General features: G+C 53.0%; 2 protein-coding genes across 6 annotated transcripts; one reads left to right on the top strand and one right to left on the bottom strand.

Annotated features, from left to right (window-relative positions):
* The first annotated feature begins 1,006 nt into the window (after positions 1-1,006).
* On the top strand, positions 1,007-20,181 carry LOC128900186 (basic proline-rich protein-like). 5 transcript variants are annotated; one of them, XM_054180994.1, is made up of 14 exons: positions 1,007-1,081; positions 15,298-15,405; positions 15,668-15,781; positions 15,993-16,154; positions 16,243-16,404; positions 16,575-16,666; positions 16,861-16,994; positions 17,125-17,270; positions 17,383-17,514; positions 17,804-17,920; positions 18,048-18,263; positions 18,401-18,559; positions 19,182-19,289; positions 19,633-20,181. In XM_054180994.1, exons 2-14 carry the CDS (start codon positions 15,364-15,366, stop codon positions 19,813-19,815), a joined length of 1,767 nt encoding a protein of 588 aa, XP_054036969.1. In that variant the 5' UTR covers positions 1,007-1,081; positions 15,298-15,363; the 3' UTR covers positions 19,816-20,181. The 5 variants fall into 5 exon arrangements, with proteins under 5 accessions (XP_054036969.1, XP_054036970.1, XP_054036968.1 ...); XM_054180995.1 differs by lacking the exon at positions 1,007-1,081 and adding an exon at positions 10,739-12,206 and having other exon boundaries at positions 17,125-17,267; XM_054180993.1 differs by lacking the exon at positions 1,007-1,081 and adding an exon at positions 10,739-12,206.
* On the bottom strand, positions 7,900-9,339 carry TOMM6 (translocase of outer mitochondrial membrane 6). Its single transcript, XM_054181003.1, has 3 exons — positions 9,182-9,339; positions 8,986-9,087; positions 7,900-8,220 (listed from the first exon to the last, which is right to left on the bottom strand). Exons 1-2 carry the CDS (start codon positions 9,292-9,294, stop codon positions 8,991-8,993), a joined length of 210 nt encoding a protein of 69 aa, XP_054036978.1. The 5' UTR covers positions 9,295-9,339; the 3' UTR covers positions 7,900-8,220; positions 8,986-8,990.
* Positions 20,182-20,409: the final 228 nt, after the last annotated feature.

Genomic DNA, 20,409 nt, shown 5'->3' with positions numbered 1-20,409 from the left:
CCCCAGGTCTCAGCTATCTCCGTGATACTAATTTCTTTGCCATCAGTTGAAGGCAAACCCGTGGCTGGCAAGCTTAGTCAGCAGCTCTTTTTCTCAGTGTTACCGAGGCTGTGTGCACACTTGAAGGTTTATTCTCTGGACTGAACTGAATTGGCAGCTAAATTCACTAGCAATGTGATTTTAAAACAGTTCTGCTCTGGAGAAAGTGTGTTTGAAAACGAAACCCTGTAATAAAACAGGAATGTACCTGTGTGTCATACCTGTTTACAGTGGCAGCAAAAACAAAGCCTATACTACAGGCTTCTGCTGGCATAACTTTGTCATCGGGATTATAAAGGAGTCTGAGCCCTGGCTTGCCCAGCTGTGATAGCAGAAGCGGGTAGCGCGGAGGCATCTTACACTGGCAAACTAGCACTTTTTTGTAAGTGTGACTTGTTTTCCTCAGGGAAACAGGGTGGTGGTGATACCGCAACGGTGGGAGACGCAGCGAGCTTCTGTTACTGCTTCTGTAATGGAGACATTCATTAATTGCAGTTGTCGGGGGAGGCCCAGACTGACCGAAGGCAGTGGGGTCACACAGGTGTCGGGCGCAGAATTCAGCCTCTGAAGTCTTTATTTCTGCTGGGACGTAAAGGGAAGGAATGTAGTTAAATCTGAAATTCCACGTTGAGTTTGAAAGGTTACAAAAATGTCTGTATCTGTAATCAGCTTACTTTTTAGAATCCTGTGAGAAACGTAGGGCCTTAGTTGACTTTATAGTCACTTCTCAGCCTGCAGTTGCACCTCAGGTGTTTTTATAATTTGGGGTTTGGCTGTTCACATTTCATGTTTTAATCAAATCTGAATATGTAACTGCAGAGAGACATGATGTCTTTCAGTCTTGATGGGTTTTTTTTTTTAAAGTGGTTAAAGGTGAAGTAACCTAAAACATGAGCTCTTCAAAAAAAATTGGTTTCATTTTCAGACAGAGAAGTTGCGGAAGTGTGTTTCGCTTCCTCCCTCTTCTCCTTTTTTTCTTGTCAGCGTTTGCCCATCAGACACACGCTGACAACCCGACGTTGTTGTTGGAGGGGGTGAAGAGGTAAGTTTCCCAAATACCATTCTTCTCTTTCCACTGTGACTTTTAATCTCCTGTCCTGTGGGCAAACTGGTCTCTCTTCCTTTGGCTGCTGTCAGTCGCTGCGGCCACGCAGAGACAAGCGCAGCAAACAAGAAGTTTCTATTTTGTCAGAGCACAGTGTCGCGCTAGGTCTCCTTGGTCCTTAAAGGTTCCCATTTCTTGTGTGTCTGAGCAACACGCTGCTTTTTGAACCTACAAAACTGTCTTTTTGACATTTAAATATAATTTTGAGATCTTGTGCTCTTATTTTTTTTGGAGACGAGACTGTTTGAAACAGTCCTATGGGAACGGATTAAAAAGTTTTAGTTTTGGTTCTCTAAATGTAGCAGGATCTGGAAGGATTTCTTATGAATGTCTGTATATCTATGTATTTACTAGGTAGGGGTTTTTCTGTGCTACCGGTAAATAACATTAATAAAAATGCAATAGGCCAAACTGAGATCCGATAAAAGTAAATGTGACTGCTGATTGCAGGGGAAGCGGAGTTGGGTTCAGCACAGGTAGAAGCTGACATTCCTGAAGGAATCAAAATCAAGCACTTGTGATTATCAGATACGTGATGGATCCTTTTCTGGAGCAAAACATATGCTCTGTGAAGACTGTGTGTCTCAAAAAGAAAATTAAAGGGAAAATAGTGCTTAACATTGCCTTTTTAATCAAAGAGGTGGAAGGGAAAACTGGTGTTTTTCCCATGCATCAGTCCTCCCAGGACTGTCCACCCTTTAAGAGGATTATATTCTTCTAAACAACAGTCATGGTTTACTGCGACTACCAAATGGTGCGTTCGCTCTCTGAATCCCTTAGCCACGCTGGCCCTGTTTATATAAAAATTTGATAGAAAGGCAAATCGTAACACAGCATGAGTTGTTCCTGCAGTGAGCCGAGACTTCGCTATGAATGCTCATCTTTTGACTGAGTGTTTTGCATTAATATTTGAATTCAGGTAGTAATACATTTGTCATGTGAATCGAGTGGGTTGCAGAGGGGAATGGGGAGCTGGGATCGTTCCTGTAGCCGTTTGCTGCATCTGATGGCCCAAGCAGATTTTGTAGCATTTGCTGGTGACGTCTTTTGACACTAGTGGCCTCTCCATGTGACGTTAGCCTAGTTGTGCTGAGATGTGGAGATACTGCAGTCAGAAAAATGATTGCCCTGATAGGGAAGGAATGAATTATACTTCGAAGTAAATAAACTTGCTTTTTCCAACACTGTGAGGTTTCTGTAATATTTAGCTTTTATTTGGAAGCGATAGCGTATAGCATTTTTTATGCTGTTTGGTTTATATTTGTCTGCTGCAGGCTTCTTTATATAAGCAGAGCCCAGTGCTCCCTCCATGGTGGACACTGTTTTATAGTGTCCTGTTTGCCAGAAATTCTGATGGGAAGTTACCTCTCTACATCAGTAAGATGAAAATACTACTTGCAATCACAATGAAGCCCACTTAAGCCTGACAAAGGGTAGCCTGTAAAACAAACTTTGTCTCTTCTTTAATGGTACGGCTTCAAATCCTAAATACACTGGTGCGTATTTTGACTAATTCCAGGTTTAAGGCTCTGCTTCTGCAAACGCATGGGTTCATGATGTGACTTAACTCACGCGTGAAGTTCTGTGGCCACAGTCGTGTGTTGCGAGCTAAGTGTCTGCAACATAAAAACCTTTATTTTGGTGAAACTGGGAGTAGAATTGGTGCTGGGATTCCTGTACTGGGGTCCCAGTCGTGTAGCAAGGAGTGAGTTGCCTTGAGAGATGCTCAGAGCAAGCGTGAGGCTCTTGGCACCTTGCAGGTTACTGTCTGAAGGCACAGGAAGCCGCTGTGCGCTGGCAGAGTGGCAGCATTTGGGACAGAACGGTTCCCAGCATATCCTTATTCCATTCCACTTGCAAGTAACTTGGCATTCCTTAATTTTATGTTTTTATGAATGAAGAATCTTAATGTATTCATGGCCAGGTATGATACAGCATCTGCTGCAGCAGTTGGCAAACACTTTATTTTAGCTAACTTTATTCTACTAGCAAATTAGTTACATAAATTTGCCTTTATGTTATCCCTTTACTGTCTGTGTTCCCAAGTTAAACTATGCATACCGTAAAAACAGTTTCTTTGCAAAGCACTGAAAAACCAAATTATTTCCCCATTAGTTCTGACCAGAACAATTCTCTGGTCTGGCTTTGAAGTTGTTAATGTGAGGCAGCAAATAGAATAATGCATATTAAATGTTTGACGTCAGACTTCGCTGGGTCCCCACTTAGGGACTTCCAGACGGGGTTTTTTTTGAGTATAAGAATAAAACTGGAAATGGTAAAAGCATTAAGTGTGTCCTCTGGGCTCGCTGTCAGGGGGGGTTTTTTGCTTTTAGAAGGCAAGGCTTCTAGCGGAAAATTGTCTTGGTGGTAACTTAGAAACTCTTTTATTGATTGTAACGTCCCCAAAGCTTAATTGCATCCCAATGAGAAAGACTAATGAACTTCTGGCTGCTGCCAGATCCCCCCAGGAGGAGCTCCAGTGGAAGTCGATGTGCTGCAGAATGAGAACTACGTGAGCAAGAGACAGGGAGATTAGTTTTACCTGCCAATACCGTTTTCTGAAATAATTTTGTATGATTCCTTAGATTTGGTGCCTTGTACCCAATAATATTTTGCATGGGACAGAAACGTTGGGAAATAAGTCATGGGTCTCCCGCTCCTGTCAGAAGCAGACAGATTTGTGTGGTTTTACAAGTACTCAGTATCGCTGACATTTTTACACGTCATATCTGTACGTGAATGAAGTTTACCAGCAAGCTCAGAAGCTAATATTTTAATGTTATATGTTTGAAATCTCTGTATGTGTAATAACTCGAATAACAGCTCGTTCAAAAGCGTATTGGATTCGGCTTCTTAGATTTTCCCGTGTCATCCAGGCCCCTCCAGCCAGGTCAGCAAGTTGGCATCTGTCAGAGCACGTAGCATAGAGCAAGGATTAAAAACTCCAGTGGGGTTTTTAGAGTAGATGTAGCTTTGGGAAGCACCTTCCGTTACAACCCTAATGATGATTGCTGGTTTAGGAAAGAAAAAATACAGTTCCCATTGCCATGGCAGTGTTTGTGCAGGTTTCCTTTTAGCAGCGTAGCAAATACTTCCACGCAGGAGCAAAAGCATGCCATAGTAATGCCTGTGCAAATTTAATATGCAATAGATACAGTTGCGTAAGGTGGCCAAGTGTCCCTTCTTCAAATTAAATAGTAAAATCCCAGCACCAGCTCTGAACACTGCCTTTTTGTGTGCCTCTAATCCCTTCAGCGGGTTTGAGATTGGATAGGATGGACTTAGGTTAAGAATTTATTGCCTGTGGGAATAGAAAACCTCAATTCAGTGGTTTTTTTGGTGTCTATTACATTAATATCGATACCGGTTTATTGCAGATGGGAATGTGAAGCATTCGAGCAGGCTTCTAAATTTGTAAAACCACATGTTTAAATGATCAAAAGCTACATACATTAGTTACCTGGACCAACTAGTGATTATTTGTCTTAGTTGATTTTAGGGGTGTGCCTTTAGGCTGCTCCTTCTTTGTACCTGTTTTTATTTTGCGCGTGTGTGCATGTGTTTCACTCGTTTAAAGCATGGTGGGCCAAAAGACTTTCAAAAAAGTTCTTAAGTCTTAAAAAGGAGCTTTGCAATGCACATTTCCAAAAGGGGGGGAGGGAAGAAAAAATGAAAAATAAAAAAGACCAGCCCAATGGGCCAAAGACTGACTTTAACCTCTATTAACTATTTATTGTTCAGAAGCTTGGCAGGATGCAGGATACACTGCAGTCACAGCGAAGTGCTGTACCCTTGGGGTCCTTCTTGAACTGCCGTACTACTGATTTTGTGCCGGCTGGGAGGCAGTTGGGATGAATGAAATGACCAGTAAAAAGAAACCCAAGCCGACTGCAGCAATGATCTCTGATCTAAGTTTAGAAGAGACAGGAAGCATCTGATAAGGGGACCTTGCATGTTAGAGGATTGCATGTTTTGCAGGCGGAGACATCGACAAAATGCAAACGCAGTCTCGTTTGCAGTAAGCTCCTACTGATTTTTGCGGCAAAAACTTTCTCTGATCAGTAGCCTTATAGTGGCAAAATGAATGGTGCTTTTCCATTAGATATTACAGTTCCTAAGGAACAGTACCCCAAATTCTCAAGTTTTATAAAGGAGCTACCTACTTAAAACCCACAACGTCACTGTAAATGCTTTGCCATAACTGGAAGCGAGAAAGGAGATGATACAGTCGACGACTTCACCTAATTTGATCTGTAATTTTTAGTCTTGATGACATACTTCCAATAGAGGTGGAAGGAAATTTGATTTTTATTTTTTTTCCATGCTGAAATGCTGTGCCCTGACTTGTCAAACTAGGATTTGGTGGAATATGGAGTAGGAGAGGCCTCCTCTTGTTCCTGCCATTTTCTGTGTGAGCATGTCTTTCGGGCGGCATGGGGCTTCTCAATGTTGCTCCTGCTGAAGAGGAACCACCACATCCCCTCAACGCGGGCAGGGTTCAGTGTGAAGTACTCGGGCTGGCCTTATTTCCTTAGAAAAGCGTATCTGTACCATGGGGATAATTCGTACTGCTACAACTGGGTTAGTACGAATCCGTGACGCGTTGGTGGGCAGAGAAGGTTAAAGAACGTATGATAGCAGGGGCAGGCTGGAGCTGGGCACGTGAATAATGTCACCACTGCTCATAGTGCACCGCTGAAGAGAATCGGTAGCTGAAAAATCAGGATAACCACCCGTGGGGCTGCCTCTCTTTTGCACAGTTAGTGTGGTGTTTGGGCTGCATAACTCCACACCTCTGATTTAGGAATGGCATGTCCATAGCAAGTCTCATCTTCACTCTCCTTATATTTATTAAATGACATTAGTACGCCTGGCCCTTAAGGCTGTTTCCTATTGCTACAAGATGAACCACACATTTCCATGCGAAAACCAAGTTTTCGCCTGGTTTATCAGATGTGCAAACTGCAGTAACTTACCACTGCCAATGCAGCGCCCATGTAAAAGAACTGGGTCCTGTTTTTTTTCCCTGCTTAACTTCAGCTTTGATTAAGCAGTCACAAACTCTTTGAGCCACATCTAACGAGCAGTTTACAGGAAAGAAACAAGGGGATGAGTTTGTTTCCAGTAAAACTTTTTTTAACAGGTCTGCCTTTCCATACAGGAAACTTATATACAACTTAGAAACTTAAAAGAGCTTCTCCAGGAGGAGTGCTGCCCGGGCGAGCTCCCTGAAGGTGCGATGGGCTTGGGCAGGGTGCTGCCGGGGAGCCCCCGCTTCTGCTAATGCCCTGGAAGCTTCACTCTTGACTTGAGTAAGGGCAGAATTAAAGCGAATCTTCAGCACTTTAAAAAAGTTTATTCTGCTGTAAGTTAAGGTTGCTGGAAGGGTGCTGTTGGCAGAGGTTTGGACAGAAGAAGAGCAGTTTCCCCTCAATATGAAATCCCCTGGCAGCTCTTGTGGGAATAGGAGTTTAACGCTGCGCCGGTATCTTGGGCGAGGAGCCAGGCTGGAGCTTGGGTGTGTTTCCTCATTTTTCAATGACTTCTTTGGGGACTTTAAGTCAGAACCGCCTCTAGTTTCTGCTTCGAGCTTCTGGTACTTGCGTCACTAATGACTTAAGCTGATGTATGCCATGCTGTGCTCATGAATGAGGCTGCCTTTGCTCCAAGGACACTGCCAGGCAGCAGCAAGTGACAAGAGAATCCAATTAATTACCGAATGTTTCTGGCAATCTGTCCAGCTGTCTTGCAGCTCAGTGCAAGCGCACCATTCCTAATCGCGGGTTCAGCAGCTTTTATTTTAGTCAAGGTTTGTTAAGACAACATCCAGGAAGTCACCTATGGCAGCCTTATGTGCTTAACTGCCTGAACTGCCCCCTGCCTGAACCCAGGCCTCAGGAGGAGATTAGTGTGTTCTAAATCAAAACTAAGATTAACTATAAAATGACTTAATGTTCTAATTAATCCCCTTTTCCTGCAGAAACTGTTTCTGCATAACTTGGATTATCCGTACTTCAAAAGAACTTAATTTCTTTACAGGATGTTAAAATACCTGCTTTGAAAACAGCATTTTTAAGGATCTGTATCAGTAGTGGAATGTGTTTCTCCCTGGGGCAGGTGAGAGGGCAGTTCTGGGTCACAAAACGTGCAGGCAGTGCTACTTCAGAAGAATGTCTTAAACTAAAAACCCGTGCGTAACCGTCCAAAGAATCTGAAGCCATGTTGCAGTCCTACTGCCATAATGCTCAGGGCTGGGAAGTTCCTCTGCTCTATAAATAGCAGCTTCGAGGTGCTGTCGTGTAACGCACCCGAGTCAATCACCGCCGCAGCTCCCATGGTGCTTTCGCTGTTCCTCGAACAGCTTCACCACCTACAGCTGGACTTTGAAGTTGGTAAGGGCAAGCTGTAGTCTCAGTCCAGGGCGCTAAAATGCTATGCAACACCAAATGGCTTCTTCTTCCCACACACAGACATCATTCCTTTACAGTACGTGTCCCAGCTTTATCTCATCCGGACATCACCCAGGAAACCTTCTGGTGGTTAGAGTTTACCTAGGGCTTGTCACAGTTTTGTTTTTCCTTTGAATAAGTAGCTGATGGGTCCTGCTTACAACCCAGGACTGGACTTGTTCCTTTGTCTTTCGGGTGTGAAATATAAATCATGTTTTTATGATTTTTTTGTAAATCTTTACTCTTTTTACACCTTGTTTTTGTAAGCTGAAGTTTCTTATTAAAAAAAAATGAAATTCCAGTGGGTTACGTCATTATTCTATGTACTTTAATAAACATCTAGATGGGGATACAAAAGAAAATTCCACACACAATGGCTTCACATCCTTAAGAAAACTATTCCCATTGTGCCTTGCAGAATGAACTGAAAAGAAATTCTCCCTCTCACACTTAAAGAGGTTTTCCCCTCCTTGTCATTGCTTCAGGCATGACAGCTTTGACGTGCGAGTAGCAGCTCTGCAGAGAAGGAGAACAGAACCTACTCCCATGAACATATCAGTTAAACACATCTCTGGTCCTCGTGTGCGGGGAGGGCGAGCTCTTTTCCTTTGCAGCGCTGTTTCTTTCCTAGGTCAGTAATTAAGCAGAGTTAGATGTGGTTGTTTCTATTTCTAGTTGGCACAATTTAACACAGCTTTGCAACTCTTTGTACAAATTTGACTGCTCTAGGCTTGGTGCCAGGGTGTGCTTGGGGTTTAGTCCTCCTTGTACCTCGTTATTCATTCTTCTATGAGGACAGGCTGAGAGAGCTGGGGGGGTTCAGCCTGGAGAAAAGCAGGCTCCAGGGAGACCTTCCAGTCCCTAAAGGGGCTCCAGGAAAGCTGGGGAGGGACTCTGGATCAGGGAGGGGAGCCATGGGATGAGGGGGAATGGCTTCAAACTGGAAGAGGGGAGATTTAGCTGAGATTTGAGGCAGAAATTGTTTGCTGTGAGGGTGGTGAGCCCCTGGCCCAGGTTGCCCAGAGAAGCTGTGGCTGCCCCATCCCTGGAGGGGTTCAAGGCCAGGTTGGACGGGGCTTGGAGCAACCTGGGCTGGTGGGAGGTGTCCCTGCCCAGGGCAGGGGGTGGCACTGGATGGTCTTTAAGGTCCCTTCTAACCCGAACCATGCTGTGATTATCTTTTATTTGGCCACCTCACACGGGTGACATCCCCTTCCGGGGGAGGCTGACATGCTTTGGAGGGTTCTGGCAGCAGGAGGGCCCACGCGTGTGGTCACCACGCCTAGGTCACCGATATCCGGCGACAAGTTTTACAGCCAAGCGCAGCAGCAGCTCCTGGAGGCCCCTCGCCCCTGCGGCCGCCCGACCCCGCCCCGCTCCCCGCCGACTCACCGCCGCTACGGGACGGGCTGCGGAGCCATCAGGTCGATGTCCGTCAGGTTTCGGGCGACCCAAACTCCAGCGGCGAACAGCCCCAGGTTGACCAGCAGGTTCCTGAAAGATAAACCGGCAACGTCGGCTGCCGCGGCCTGCACCCGCTCCCGCCCGCGGCCTGCTCCCGCTCCCGGTCGCCGCCCGCCGCACCGACCTGCGGAAGTCGTTCCGATCGGTGGCGAAGCGGTAAGCGCTCCGCAGCCACCCGCGCAGCCCCGCCGGCCCGCCCGTCTGCCCTCCGGCCGCCGCCGCCGGCGCCGCCGCCATGCCGCTTCCTCCTCCTGCTCGGCCGCCGCGCGATGCCGTCACTTCCGGCGCGACGCGGCCTAGTGCAGGGCTCCCGCGCGACAAGGCCTAGCGCGGAGGCCGCTGTGCGGGGCTGCGGCGGCGGGGCGGAGGGAGACGGGAGGAATGTGTGGGGGACGAGGGAATGGCTGGAAATACGTGGGGAGTGAGGGAATAGCTGAAGCGCGGCCTGGGCCCCGAGCCGGGCCTCTCCTCCCGTCTGACTCCCGCTTTTCCAGGCGGATCCCGGAGCCGGCACGGGCTGAACCCACCGCCTTGCACCCCAAAGGCCAGTGCTCGGCAGTAGCCACCAGCGGGAGCTCCGGCCTTGCAGCGGTGGCACCTGGAAAACGTCTCTCCTGTTTCTTTCCTCCCTCCTGGCCTGTGCCTGAACCTTCGTCCCGTTCTTTGTTCCTAAATTCTCCCTTCCCCTTCGACTCCGTCCTGCTCTTTCGCTCCGGTTCACAGATCTCAAACCGCTCTCACGCTCCATGAGCCCCTGCCCTCAGCCCCCAGTGGGGCCTGGCCTTTCCCTAACCCGCTCCCCTTTTCCTCACAGCCCTTCTTGTCAACCTTTTGGTGAAAAAAAAAATCTTTTTGCCACCCCAGGCACAGGTTCCTGTTCCCATCAGCAGGTGAATTCACAGCAGGAAAATTGGCTTCATTAGCGCCATTAAGCCTTGCACGCGTACCTGCCGCCAGGGCTCCCTGCACTGGCGCTCACCTGGGCAGCCATTGCCTTTTCTCTGCGCCCTGGTATTAATCTCACTGTAATTGTGGCCATCCCTGCCTCGATTTCCACGCTCTTTGATGGTAGATTATATGTTTGCGTGCCCACGGGGTTCCACATCAAACAATCTGGGACAGAGCTGCCGGGGTTGCTGTGACACCTGGTTACTACTGGTGGGACAGGGAGTTCGCTGGGCAAGCTGGGAGCAGATCGGTGCACTGAGACTCCCTGCGCCCCAGCTCTTGTGTTCTCATGTGCCAGAGCTCTTGTGCCTGGAAAAACTAGATGACGGTGTTATAGATTGTGGCCCAATAATTGACAGGAACGAGTCCAATTAATCAAATTAGTTTATTAAGCAAGCGGCAGCAAGCAAAACACTGCTGGGCGGCCGGGGAGTCTTTGCTCCACCAACGGCGTGCACCCACTTCCCGAAAGTAGCTGACTCTATACTCTTCTGGTTCCCGTATATGTGTCAATCCTGGTATATTCTGTGTCTGAGCGACGTGTTGCTAGGGGGTCGGTCTTGTCCCGCCTCCTGGTGGTCGTGAGGCTGAAGGCTCCTCATCTTTATCGGTGTCCTTTGGGTGACTCTTTTCAGCTTATCGCACAACTTAGCTCTTCCCTTTGAAGTGTTAAAGCACACCAGATGCCTGTGATTTAGGCCTTGAGGTGTCAAAGCGCACCAGATAGCACACCGGATGCCTGTGATTTAAGTATGTGAAGGGTCAAAACATTGTAATTTTTCACCAGCCTTTAAGAAAGCCTGATTTGATTAACAAACATGATTTTATTTATTACAACGGGACTGAGACCTGCTAAATAACCTGGCCCGAGCAGAGGCATTCACTGCGGAGCCTCAAACCCGACGCAGTTTGAATCTTCGGTGTGTCACCCTGATGCTATGGGGACGGGCATGTTCTTTTAAGGCTCCTTTGTGGAATGAGAACTGGCCACAGGGTTGTAGTTTTAATTAGAGCTTTATATAAAGATTTTAGCAATCGGTGTAGCTTATCCTTACACAGAATTTCTAGCAATTAGCGTAGCTTTCCTATTACTCCCATTTCCCTGCTCCCTGAGAGCTAATTATCCTCCTCTCTGGGGACACACAGGTCACCAGGCTCTGGGAAGAAGATGTGCACCAGCCGAGGAGCCATGGGGTTACGGAGCCACTTTGCTCTTGACGGGGACACTGTGACACTGGCCATCCTGGCTGCAGCCACTTTGTCCCTGCTGCTGTTTTCCTTTCCCAAATCGCAAAGAGCTAGTTGATCCACCCAGTTAGTAAATTCATTTATAGCTATTAGAGACTATAATTAACCGACCAGCTGGAAAGCTGTGTGTTATCTGCCCGGCGGGAGCAGTGTTGAGGAGCAGCCAGCCCCGATGGGCCACGGGCTGCCCCCGTCCCCACCAACGGCGCCGCTCGTTTGTCACCTTTGAAGGATTTTACTCCACCTCAGACTTTAAGCTTTCTCTTTTATCTCCTCCTTTGCTAACATTTGGCATCAGCGAGCTCACGCCGAGCCTCACTGTTCTCCCTTATCTCCTCCCTGCAAGGTCACGAACTCGTCTTCACGCTCGCTGTTGCTGCAAGAGTTTGCCGGACAGACCAGTTCAGACCAGCTTGTTATCAGGATCTCCCAGCCAAACCTCCCGCTGCTGTTAGACCCTGACACGATGCAGATGTTTGTGAAGCATCTGGGAGGTGATGCATCTCATCGTGGGGCCGGGCGAGTTGTCTCTACCTTGTACTAGCACATCTGGCCGGTGCTAACGAACTCCTGGGAGTGCTGTTGTCTGTAGGAATGCAGGGAAATAGGGAGGAGGAGACGCTGTAGGTGCCCGGGAGAAGTGTCCCGTGCCTGGTTGCACCAGGAGGCGAAGCGTCAGACTGGCGGCAGGATCAGGAAACCCTCTGAGCCGCGGCGGGCTCTGACCCTGGGGCTGCTGGGGGGGTGACGATGCTGCGAGCAGGGCTCAGACTCGGCTGTGGTGGTAGGAGGTGAGCGGACACCGGCGGCTTCAGCGGCACCTCGGCCCCGAGCAGCTCTTGGCAAACCCTCCGGCACTGAGCCTCCTGCTCCCCCTTCCTTGGTGCCAGAGCCATCCGTACCCGGGGAGTGGGGCACTAGGCATGCTGCTCGGCCTCCCGGCGTCGGCAAAGGTGGGTGCGATGGCAGCGTCCCTTCCTGATGGTCCCTGTCCTGCCAGGGCCACCGTGCTCTCCGGACCCTCCTCTTGTCCTTACCCTTCTTCTCCTTGTCCCTGCAGGCTGTGTCACAGCCCCGGGGGGCCCTGCTCCCCCAAATCCCCCGGCACAAGGCTGGGAGCATCTTGGGGTCCATGTGGCCGATCCAGATGATGCTGGAGCTGGATGGAGGCAGGTGCTGGGGGTGTGGGCTTGCTGTGTGCCCTGGGGGTGCAGGGTCCCCCCTTACATGGATACTCTGAGTCCTGGGGGTGCAGGGCCCCCCTTGCAGGGATGCTGTGTGCTCTGGGGACACACAGGGTAAGGGGGACCCAGTGGAGCGGCAGAGGTGGGACGGAGCAGGAACGGGGGCTGCACCCCGAGGCTGATGTGGTGCAGAGTTTGCCAAGTCTGCCATCAAACTGTGCTTCAACCCAGGTTTGCTGCGGGATCTTAGATAACCAGAGGCATTTGCACTGGTTATCAGAGGCCAGTTTGAGAAGAGGTGCTGCCTGGGGTCTGTGCAGCCCTCGGGAAAGGGGCAGGGGGGGTGTCTGTCAGCCCCATCCCCTGTTAGAAAGCGTTTATTCTCAGCGGCTGAAGTCAGGGTAAGGAGACGCTCTGCAAACAGCAGTAAAAGCTCCTGGAGGGCGTTGCAGCTCAGCTTTCCAGGAAGGGAAATCAAGTCCTTGGGAGGGCTCCAAGGGAGCTCCCTGGGGGAGAGTTAGCCCCTGCCTGCCATCAGCCATCACTTGCTATTGGTTTGCATTCAGCAAACACGGGGCGGGGGGGAGATCCGGCAGCCCCAGGGGCTGCGGGGAGCTGGGCTGGGGTGCAGGGGATCCTCGGCCAACACTCCTGGGTGCTTCATCTCCCCGGGCGAGCGAGCTGCTGCTTTCCAGGGCCACCAGGGACTGATCAGCCAGGGAAACCTGTCCTCAATTTGGGGACAAGTTTCTTTTACTCTCCCTGCTGACCTTTGAGACAAAGAGTGGTGCCTGTGCTGCCATTAACTCCTGCCAGCCCGGGTCGAGTGTTAACTGGTGGCTCTGGGAGCCCCGTGCCCCGGCCGGGCTGGGGTCGGCCACTTTCGGGTCAGAGCATCCCCTGCTCGCTGGGACTGCATCCCTTGTGATAAACCCTGATCTCTGACCCCCGCAGCCACCGCCACCCGGCGATGGGGGAGCCATAAATGCTGTCCTGGGGAGCCTGGGCAATGCCCCTTTGGGTGCGCAGGGTCTGAGCCCCTCGCCGCTATGGAGAGCCCGAGCTGTGCCCATGCCGGGCTGCCCCTGGGAGCAGCACAGGGGCAGGGACACAGCCTGGAGTGGGGATTTGTTGCATTTAGTGAGACCAATTATTGCCGTGACTATAGGCCTGACGCTGGATGCACAAACAGCCCGGCTGCTGTAGGTCTGGTGCGTCCAGAAGCAGCAGTCAGGTGCGTGAATAGTATAGTTTAATTTTATGCAACGTGTACAGATTCTTTAAGGTTGCTGGTGATAAATGCACTAAACTGCAGAACAGCTATATAGCTTTAAAGATATGAGTGCAATCACAAGCTTGATTTCCCGGGTAAGCACTCGGCATGGCCGAGGTCGCAAATCTTACCAAAAGGTGTCCTTTTTTCGGGGGAGCGAGGAGGACGGACCCGCCGATCTGTCCCTACATTTGGCATTGAATTCTCGTCCCTCAATTAGGTACGAAATGGGCGTAATATTTATACTCCTATTGTGCAAAGTGAGTGGGTGGGACTGTGGTCAAGCCATTGTTCCTTGTGGTTGTACCGTGAGCTGTTGTACAAAATGTTACTTGTGAGCAGTTGTACAAAATATTTCTTGTGAAAAGCAGAAGTACGGGGCTGCGTGGCCTCCACCCTGCTTCTCCTTCCTCCCTGGTGCCATGGCAAGCACAAACCACCCGATCTTCACCCAGTTTCCGTGTCTGTTCCGGACACCAGGTGTTTTATCAGCCATATGGAGCTTTGCTTCCAACAGGGCTGTGCCCCGCTGCGGTGCCAGACTTGGCCGGGGGCACCCGGCGGGCGGTGTGTCCCGGCTCCAGCCCTGGGGAGGGAGAACAGCTTGGCCGGTGTGAAAAATAGTGAAGGTGTTGTTGGCTTTCGCCATAATAACAAGGCTATAAATATTTGACTTATAAGGATAACTAACCTTTAGTAAATTAGGAAACATGAGAAACCTCAAAGATAACAACTAACAGCAGCTATGAAGAAAAACATCCGAGAGAAACAAAAGAGAACTTCTCCAAAAGACCCCACAAATGATTAACAGAAGGAAACAGATGCATAGGAGAAGGGAGCTGATGATAATCGATCCTACCAGAAGGAAACAGATGCATGGGAAAAGGGAGCTGATCCTACCAGAAGGAAACAGATGCATGGGAAAGGGGAACTGAAGATCATCGATCCTCAGAAACAATTGCCAGAAGGAAACGCACAAATAGAAGAGAAAAGGGACTAATGATAATCAATCATCATAAACAATTACTCTGCCTAAAATAGTGAATACGTATGCAATATTGAATGTATATAAGACATGGGTGAAGTGTTAGCTGGGGTGCCTCTGACTTGAGTCGTGCACCCAGCGCTGTGCTTTTGCTTTATTGACTTTGTCCCTGTAATAAAATAAGTGCCATTTCTGTTTAAGGGATCTGGCTGTTTATTCCAGCCGGGATCCCATGGGACAATAGTGGGGTGGTGCCGCAGGGTGCTGTGACCCGTGGGGTTTGCACAGGGCGATTGAAACGCGGCTGCGAGCAGGGCAAGGGGCGCAGTTTCGTCAGGGTGTGGGGGTGCCCGGTGCCAAGGGAGCGTCCCTGGCATTGCCAGGACCCGTGTCCCCTCCTGGATCAGGGAGCGGGTCTGTGTGGCCCCCAGATCACCCATCTCCTGTGGGTCCTCGCTGGTGGTGACGCCGTGTAGCTCTGGACCCAACGCTCTGGGCTCAGCAGAGCTGGGACTGCTGCAGATGGCACCTGGCTGGCAGCCGTCCCCAAGCCAGCAGTGACGTCCTGTGGGACGTGCTCACCCACACCTCTCCCTTTGCAGCTCGGTGCTAACCTCCCGGGAGCCTTCTCCCCACTGTGACCGGGGCCAGGACGAGCTTTTGGCGAGATGTTCTCACCGCTGGGCTGCAGGAGGGGCTTCCCCAGGGAGGTAGGTTGGTTTGTAACCCTCCTGCTGCCACGCAGTTGGGATGCCGAGGAGTGGAGGAGCTTTCTGCACCATCGCTCAGGCTGCCAAGGAGCCAGGAGAGCATCACTGCGGGATGGGGAAGAATTAGGAATCGTCTGGGACCTTGGCTGGGAGAGGAGGGTGGATGGGCTCCTGGCTCCCTGTGTCTGCTCAGCATCCAGCTGGTGCAAGGGCGAAGGTGAGGGTCTCATCCTGCTTTCATCTCCCTCTGCCCTCTCTGCAGACCGGTCCGTGGCAGGCTGGACCACCACCACGCCGCGCTCGTGGCCCCCAGATCGCCTGGCACAAGCCGCCCTGGGAGCAGCAGCAGAGGAGAGGCAGGGGCAGATGGCATCCGGTAAGGGGACAGGGGCCGGGGCGAGCAGCCGTGCGGCGAGGGGGGACTGTTGGGGTTCACCGGCAAATCTGGGGTGGCCAAAACTGGGGGCTCCCCTGGGAGCGGGAGAAGCAGAAAGAGCTGAGGGCTGCGGCAGGAAGGGGGAACTGCAGCAAAACCAAAACCCAACCAGTGAGTTGCCATCCTCACCAGCAGCGATTTGCTCTTGCAGCCTGGTCCCTGGGCCCCCAGACCCTTCCATGGCCCTGCCAAATTCCATGGGAATGAGGAGGACAGGAGATGGGCATCCCACGACTGTCCCCCGCCACCCGCTTGGGATGATAGAGAAGACAACCGAGGACCTGAGGACTTCTTCAAAGAGGACTGGGACCCGGTGAGGGTCAGATGGGCTGGTGGGGGTGGCAGCTGTGTGGCTACCTGCAGCGTGCCACCATCCTCACCGGCAGTGATTGCCATTGCAGCCCGGTCCCTGGTACTGCGGACCTGTCCCTGGCCCTGATGACTTCCCGTGGAGTGAGGAGGACAGGAGATGGGCACCCCACGACTGTCCCCCACCGCCCCCTTGGTATGACAGAGAAGACAACCAAGGACCTGAGGACTACTTCGAAGAGGACTGGCACCCGGTGAGGGGGTGGTGGGCCAGCAGGGTGGCAGTGGCCACCGAGGGCAGGGAGCGGGTGAAACGGGGCAGGGGCCATTCACTGCCCTGGTGACAATGGCAGCGCATGGCGCCAGGAGCAGCGGCAGCCCCTGTCCTCCTGCTCCATGTCTAAACCCACCCCCTTCCCCGCAGGAGCCGCCGCTGCCGGGTCCCGACTGCTTTGCCTGGCCTGAATTCCCCGAGGAGGAGCAGCACCCACCCTGCCCCCCCGCCAGCCTGCCAGGGTGGGTGCCCGTGCCGAGGATGGGGGGACCCTGCAGCTGTGGGGTGGCGAGCAGGGCCAGGCTCTGCTCCGGTGCACAGCCATGGGGTGATGCAGCATTGAAACTGCCCCGACTCAGGGTGGGGGGGTTTGCACCCAAGACCATTTCCAGCCTAAATTTCCCCCCCCGCCCCGGGGCTGCCTTTGTTCCTGCAGGGAGCAAGGCGGCTTCCAGGATGGCTTCCCGTCCAGGCCCTATCGTGGCCTGGGTAGGAAACGCCGACGTCTTCGCCATGGCCACCGAGAGTTGACGTTTGTCCAGCGCCTCCCATGTCCCAGACCCTCCAGAGGTTTGTGCCGACCCTGTACCGGCTGCCCGGGGCTGCGAGGGGACCCACGCCTGCTCGCCAGCATCTCCTCGGTGCTTGCCAGCATCTCGGGCAGAGCGAGGAGTCGCTCCCACTGTTTCTCGCTCTGCAGGGAATCAGCCGTCCTCCAGGTCCTCTCCATCCCTCTCTGGGACAAGCTGTCCGGGGGTCAAAGAAGAGCCGCAGCCCCCTGATCCTCCCCGGCCACTTATTTCCTGCAAAGATGGTGCACAGAGCAGCGAGCAGATGGCTCAGGTCGTGGGTTTTTACTCCCCACCGCCCCATCCCAGCATCCAGCAGTGACCCGAGTTTGCATGGTCTGAGCCCTGCGCAGTGCTGCCATGCCCCTAACCAGCGTGTTTTCCCCCAGGACCCACCAGTGGAGAGAGGGAAGGTTCCAGAGCCCCCTGGACCAGCTGACACCCCTCAGAAGAGCCTGGACACTGATCCCGGGGCTGTGATGGAGGTTGCGGAGCCGGAGCAGGCGTCAGGAGAGACACCGGTAGGAGAGCACCTGTCTCCTGGGGGCAGGCAGGGATGCTCGCACCCCTGGAGGTGCCCAGCTCGGGGTCTCTTCAGCCAGTGTAACGTCTTCCTTCTCTCTCTCATCCAGCCCTTTCGCTCTCCACCTTGCTGTTTCTTTGCCAGGCATGGACGTTTTCCTGTCTCTTCTCTGGGGCTGCAAAGCCCCGTGGTTTCTTTTGGGTTTTAGCACCCCATCCGTCTTGTCCCCCAGCTCCTCCCCCTGGGATAGACGCGTGTCCCAGCCTCACGCCATTGTATGTCCCCAGGTTGAGCCGGGATCCAAGCAGAAACCTGCGGGCAGCCACGGCCAGAGTCCCTCTGCTTTGGAAACGGAGCCAGCCTTGCCGGAGGAGAGCTCTGCCGGGACAGAGGAGCACCTTGAGGTATGAGCATCTCCTCTTCCCACCTAAAAGCAGTGCCTGGGGGAGGTGGGAGCTTGAAGTCCCCTTTTTTCCTCTTGCCTGGACAGCATTGCCAGCCCTTGCAATGCATCTGTAATGCTTTGCACAGGTAGGGCCGTGCAGCCCCAGTGTCCCTAAGGCTGGTGCAGGTGGTGGGTCGCGTCCCCACACTCCGACAGCTCCTCCAGAGCCTGCTGAGATGGTCTGCACAGCGGCAGGTGGCTCCGCCGGAGAGGTGGGTGCTGAGCTCTGCCTGTGCTCCTGGAGACGGCAGTGTCTGCCGAGTGGCACTGGAGAAGCCGAGGCAGAAGATGCCGGCGATGGGGTGGGTGTCAGCATGTCCCCCCCTGGGGGAGAGCCCACTGAGGCCGCTGCTGCGGGCAGGGGTGTGCTGGCAACACTGGCTCCCCCGGCTCCTGCGCGGCTGCTGCCTTCCTTCCTCAGCCACTTTCTCTCCCACAGCTTCTTGGTGCCTTTCACCCATCCAAAAACTCGCAGGTCCTGCTGGGTGCTACCGTGGAGCCCGACACACGGCCCCGCCAACCCGGCTCTGATGTTTGCACCCCACCAGAGACCTCACCGGGGACCCAGCACCCTCCTGGGTCTGGTGAGACGGAGCCGGTAGGGAGTCAGGGTGTCTCTGTTCCCCCCCTGCTCACCCCAAGGTGTCCCCATGTCCCCACGTAGAGCACATGCCCTGGGCTGGGGGATACTGCCATAGCCCCGGAGCAGCAGAGGGGGATCCCTCTGGCCTCCCTGTTTGCAGGATTATGGGCTGGGGTTAAAGCGCTGCTTTGTCTGGAGGCAGAGCCCGTGTCAGCCCCGCTGTCGGCTGCACCGGAGATGCTGATAAACGGGAGGCAGCTGGGAGAAAGGCCAAAAAAATAACTAGAGGCTTGAGAGCGTGCTGGAGCGTGAACGACCCTGGGATTCGAGCTTTAACGAAGCAAACGAGAGCATTGCAGAGCAGCTTAATTACTGCCTAATGGGGAAGAGAAATCTGCTAGCAGGGCGTTCGGTGGCGATGCTGCTGGGGTGGAGGGGGGGCAAGGAACAGCTCCTGCACCCAAGGGCAGGGTGGCAAACTAGCACCCCGGGGAGCCAAGGTCCCAGCGGGTCCCCCTGCAGGGTGACCAGTTCCTGGCTGGCAGTCGGTGCCAGGAGCCCCAGTTTGGCCCCAGCTTTGCCCAGTCCCTCTCCCCTTTGAAGCATCTGACCCTTCCTCGCCTTTTCCACCGCTCAGGCTGCGGGCGGCCGGCACCGGCTCTGCTCCGCGCTTCTGACATCCTCCCCGGCCCGTGCACACCTCCGCTCCGCCGCCGTCCTCGCCAGGAAGGAGGAGATCGAGCTGGTGAGTCCCAGTGGCCCCCAGCCGAGGCACTTGGGGGTCTGAGACCAGCCACAGGGTGGGGGGGACTCACCCAAGGACCCTTTTAACCACGGGGCAGGAGCGATGCCAGGTGATGGGGGATGTGAATTTGGCAATTATAGGGTCACTGGGGAGAAACCTCTCCTGGTGCTGGTGGTTGCAGGGGAAGGTGCTTGTGGGCGAGAAGGGCTCTGGCAGGGCACAGATGCTGTCAGGGAGGGTTCATGGACCAGCCCTGGGGGAAAAAATATCCCTGTAGGGCTGCATACTGCTGGTGGGGAGGTTTTGGGGTGCCCCATGCTGACCCCATGCTATTCACCTGCAGTCGTACCAGCAGTTCAGCCTGACCATCGCGGTGGTGGCCACGATGCTGCTGCAGAAGGAGCCCTCCATGGAGGCATCACTGGGGCTGGCACTGAGGGCCAACCTCCGTCAGGGCCGGATCCATCACCTCCGGGAGCTGGAGGACTTCATCAACAGCTACGACTCGGCCACCCTCAGCCGCTGAGGGGGAGCCAGCGTGAGCAGACAGACACCCCCTCTTGCCAGCCAGGGCTGGGGAAGGTGATGGGGGGCCGTGCTGGTACATCAGGGTGCTCGTGATGGTGCTGAGCCTTCAGATCGAGGTGATATGGACATGTTGGCACAGTCCTACCATCTCTCTTGGAGATGGAGTAGGAGGAGTGGGGTGCATAGTTTTACCCCTGCCCAAACCTGTATGTGCAGCAAAAGGGGGAGCTGGTTTTACTGGAGGGTGGTGGGAGGGAGAGCGGCTGTGGGGAGCTCCCCTCTGCCCTGGCTCCTCGCTCCGTTCCTGGTTCACACGGATGTGCCCCAAAACCTCGGAGATTGTTCTCGGTTTCAAATCAAAAAATAAACCAGTCGTGATCTTTGCAGCCCCTGCTCTGCCATCGCTCTGGTCTCACTCTCCTGGGGCCAGCATGCACACGGAGGGGTCCCACAGTGGATCCCCATCCCACATCCACTATGGGGGACCCCCAGCTACAGCGGAGAGCAGCAGCTGCCCCCAGGGATCACCCCCCTCTGGTGGCCATGACCCTGGCGTGGGGAGGAACAGGGCAGATGTGTTGGCTCTCCTGTG

This window comes from Rissa tridactyla, chromosome 21, assembly GCF_028500815.1.
Source record: "Rissa tridactyla isolate bRisTri1 chromosome 21, bRisTri1.patW.cur.20221130, whole genome shotgun sequence".
Taxonomy (NCBI): domain Eukaryota; kingdom Metazoa; phylum Chordata; class Aves; order Charadriiformes; family Laridae; genus Rissa; species Rissa tridactyla.
This window is presented reverse-complemented; position numbering and strand designations above follow the sequence as displayed.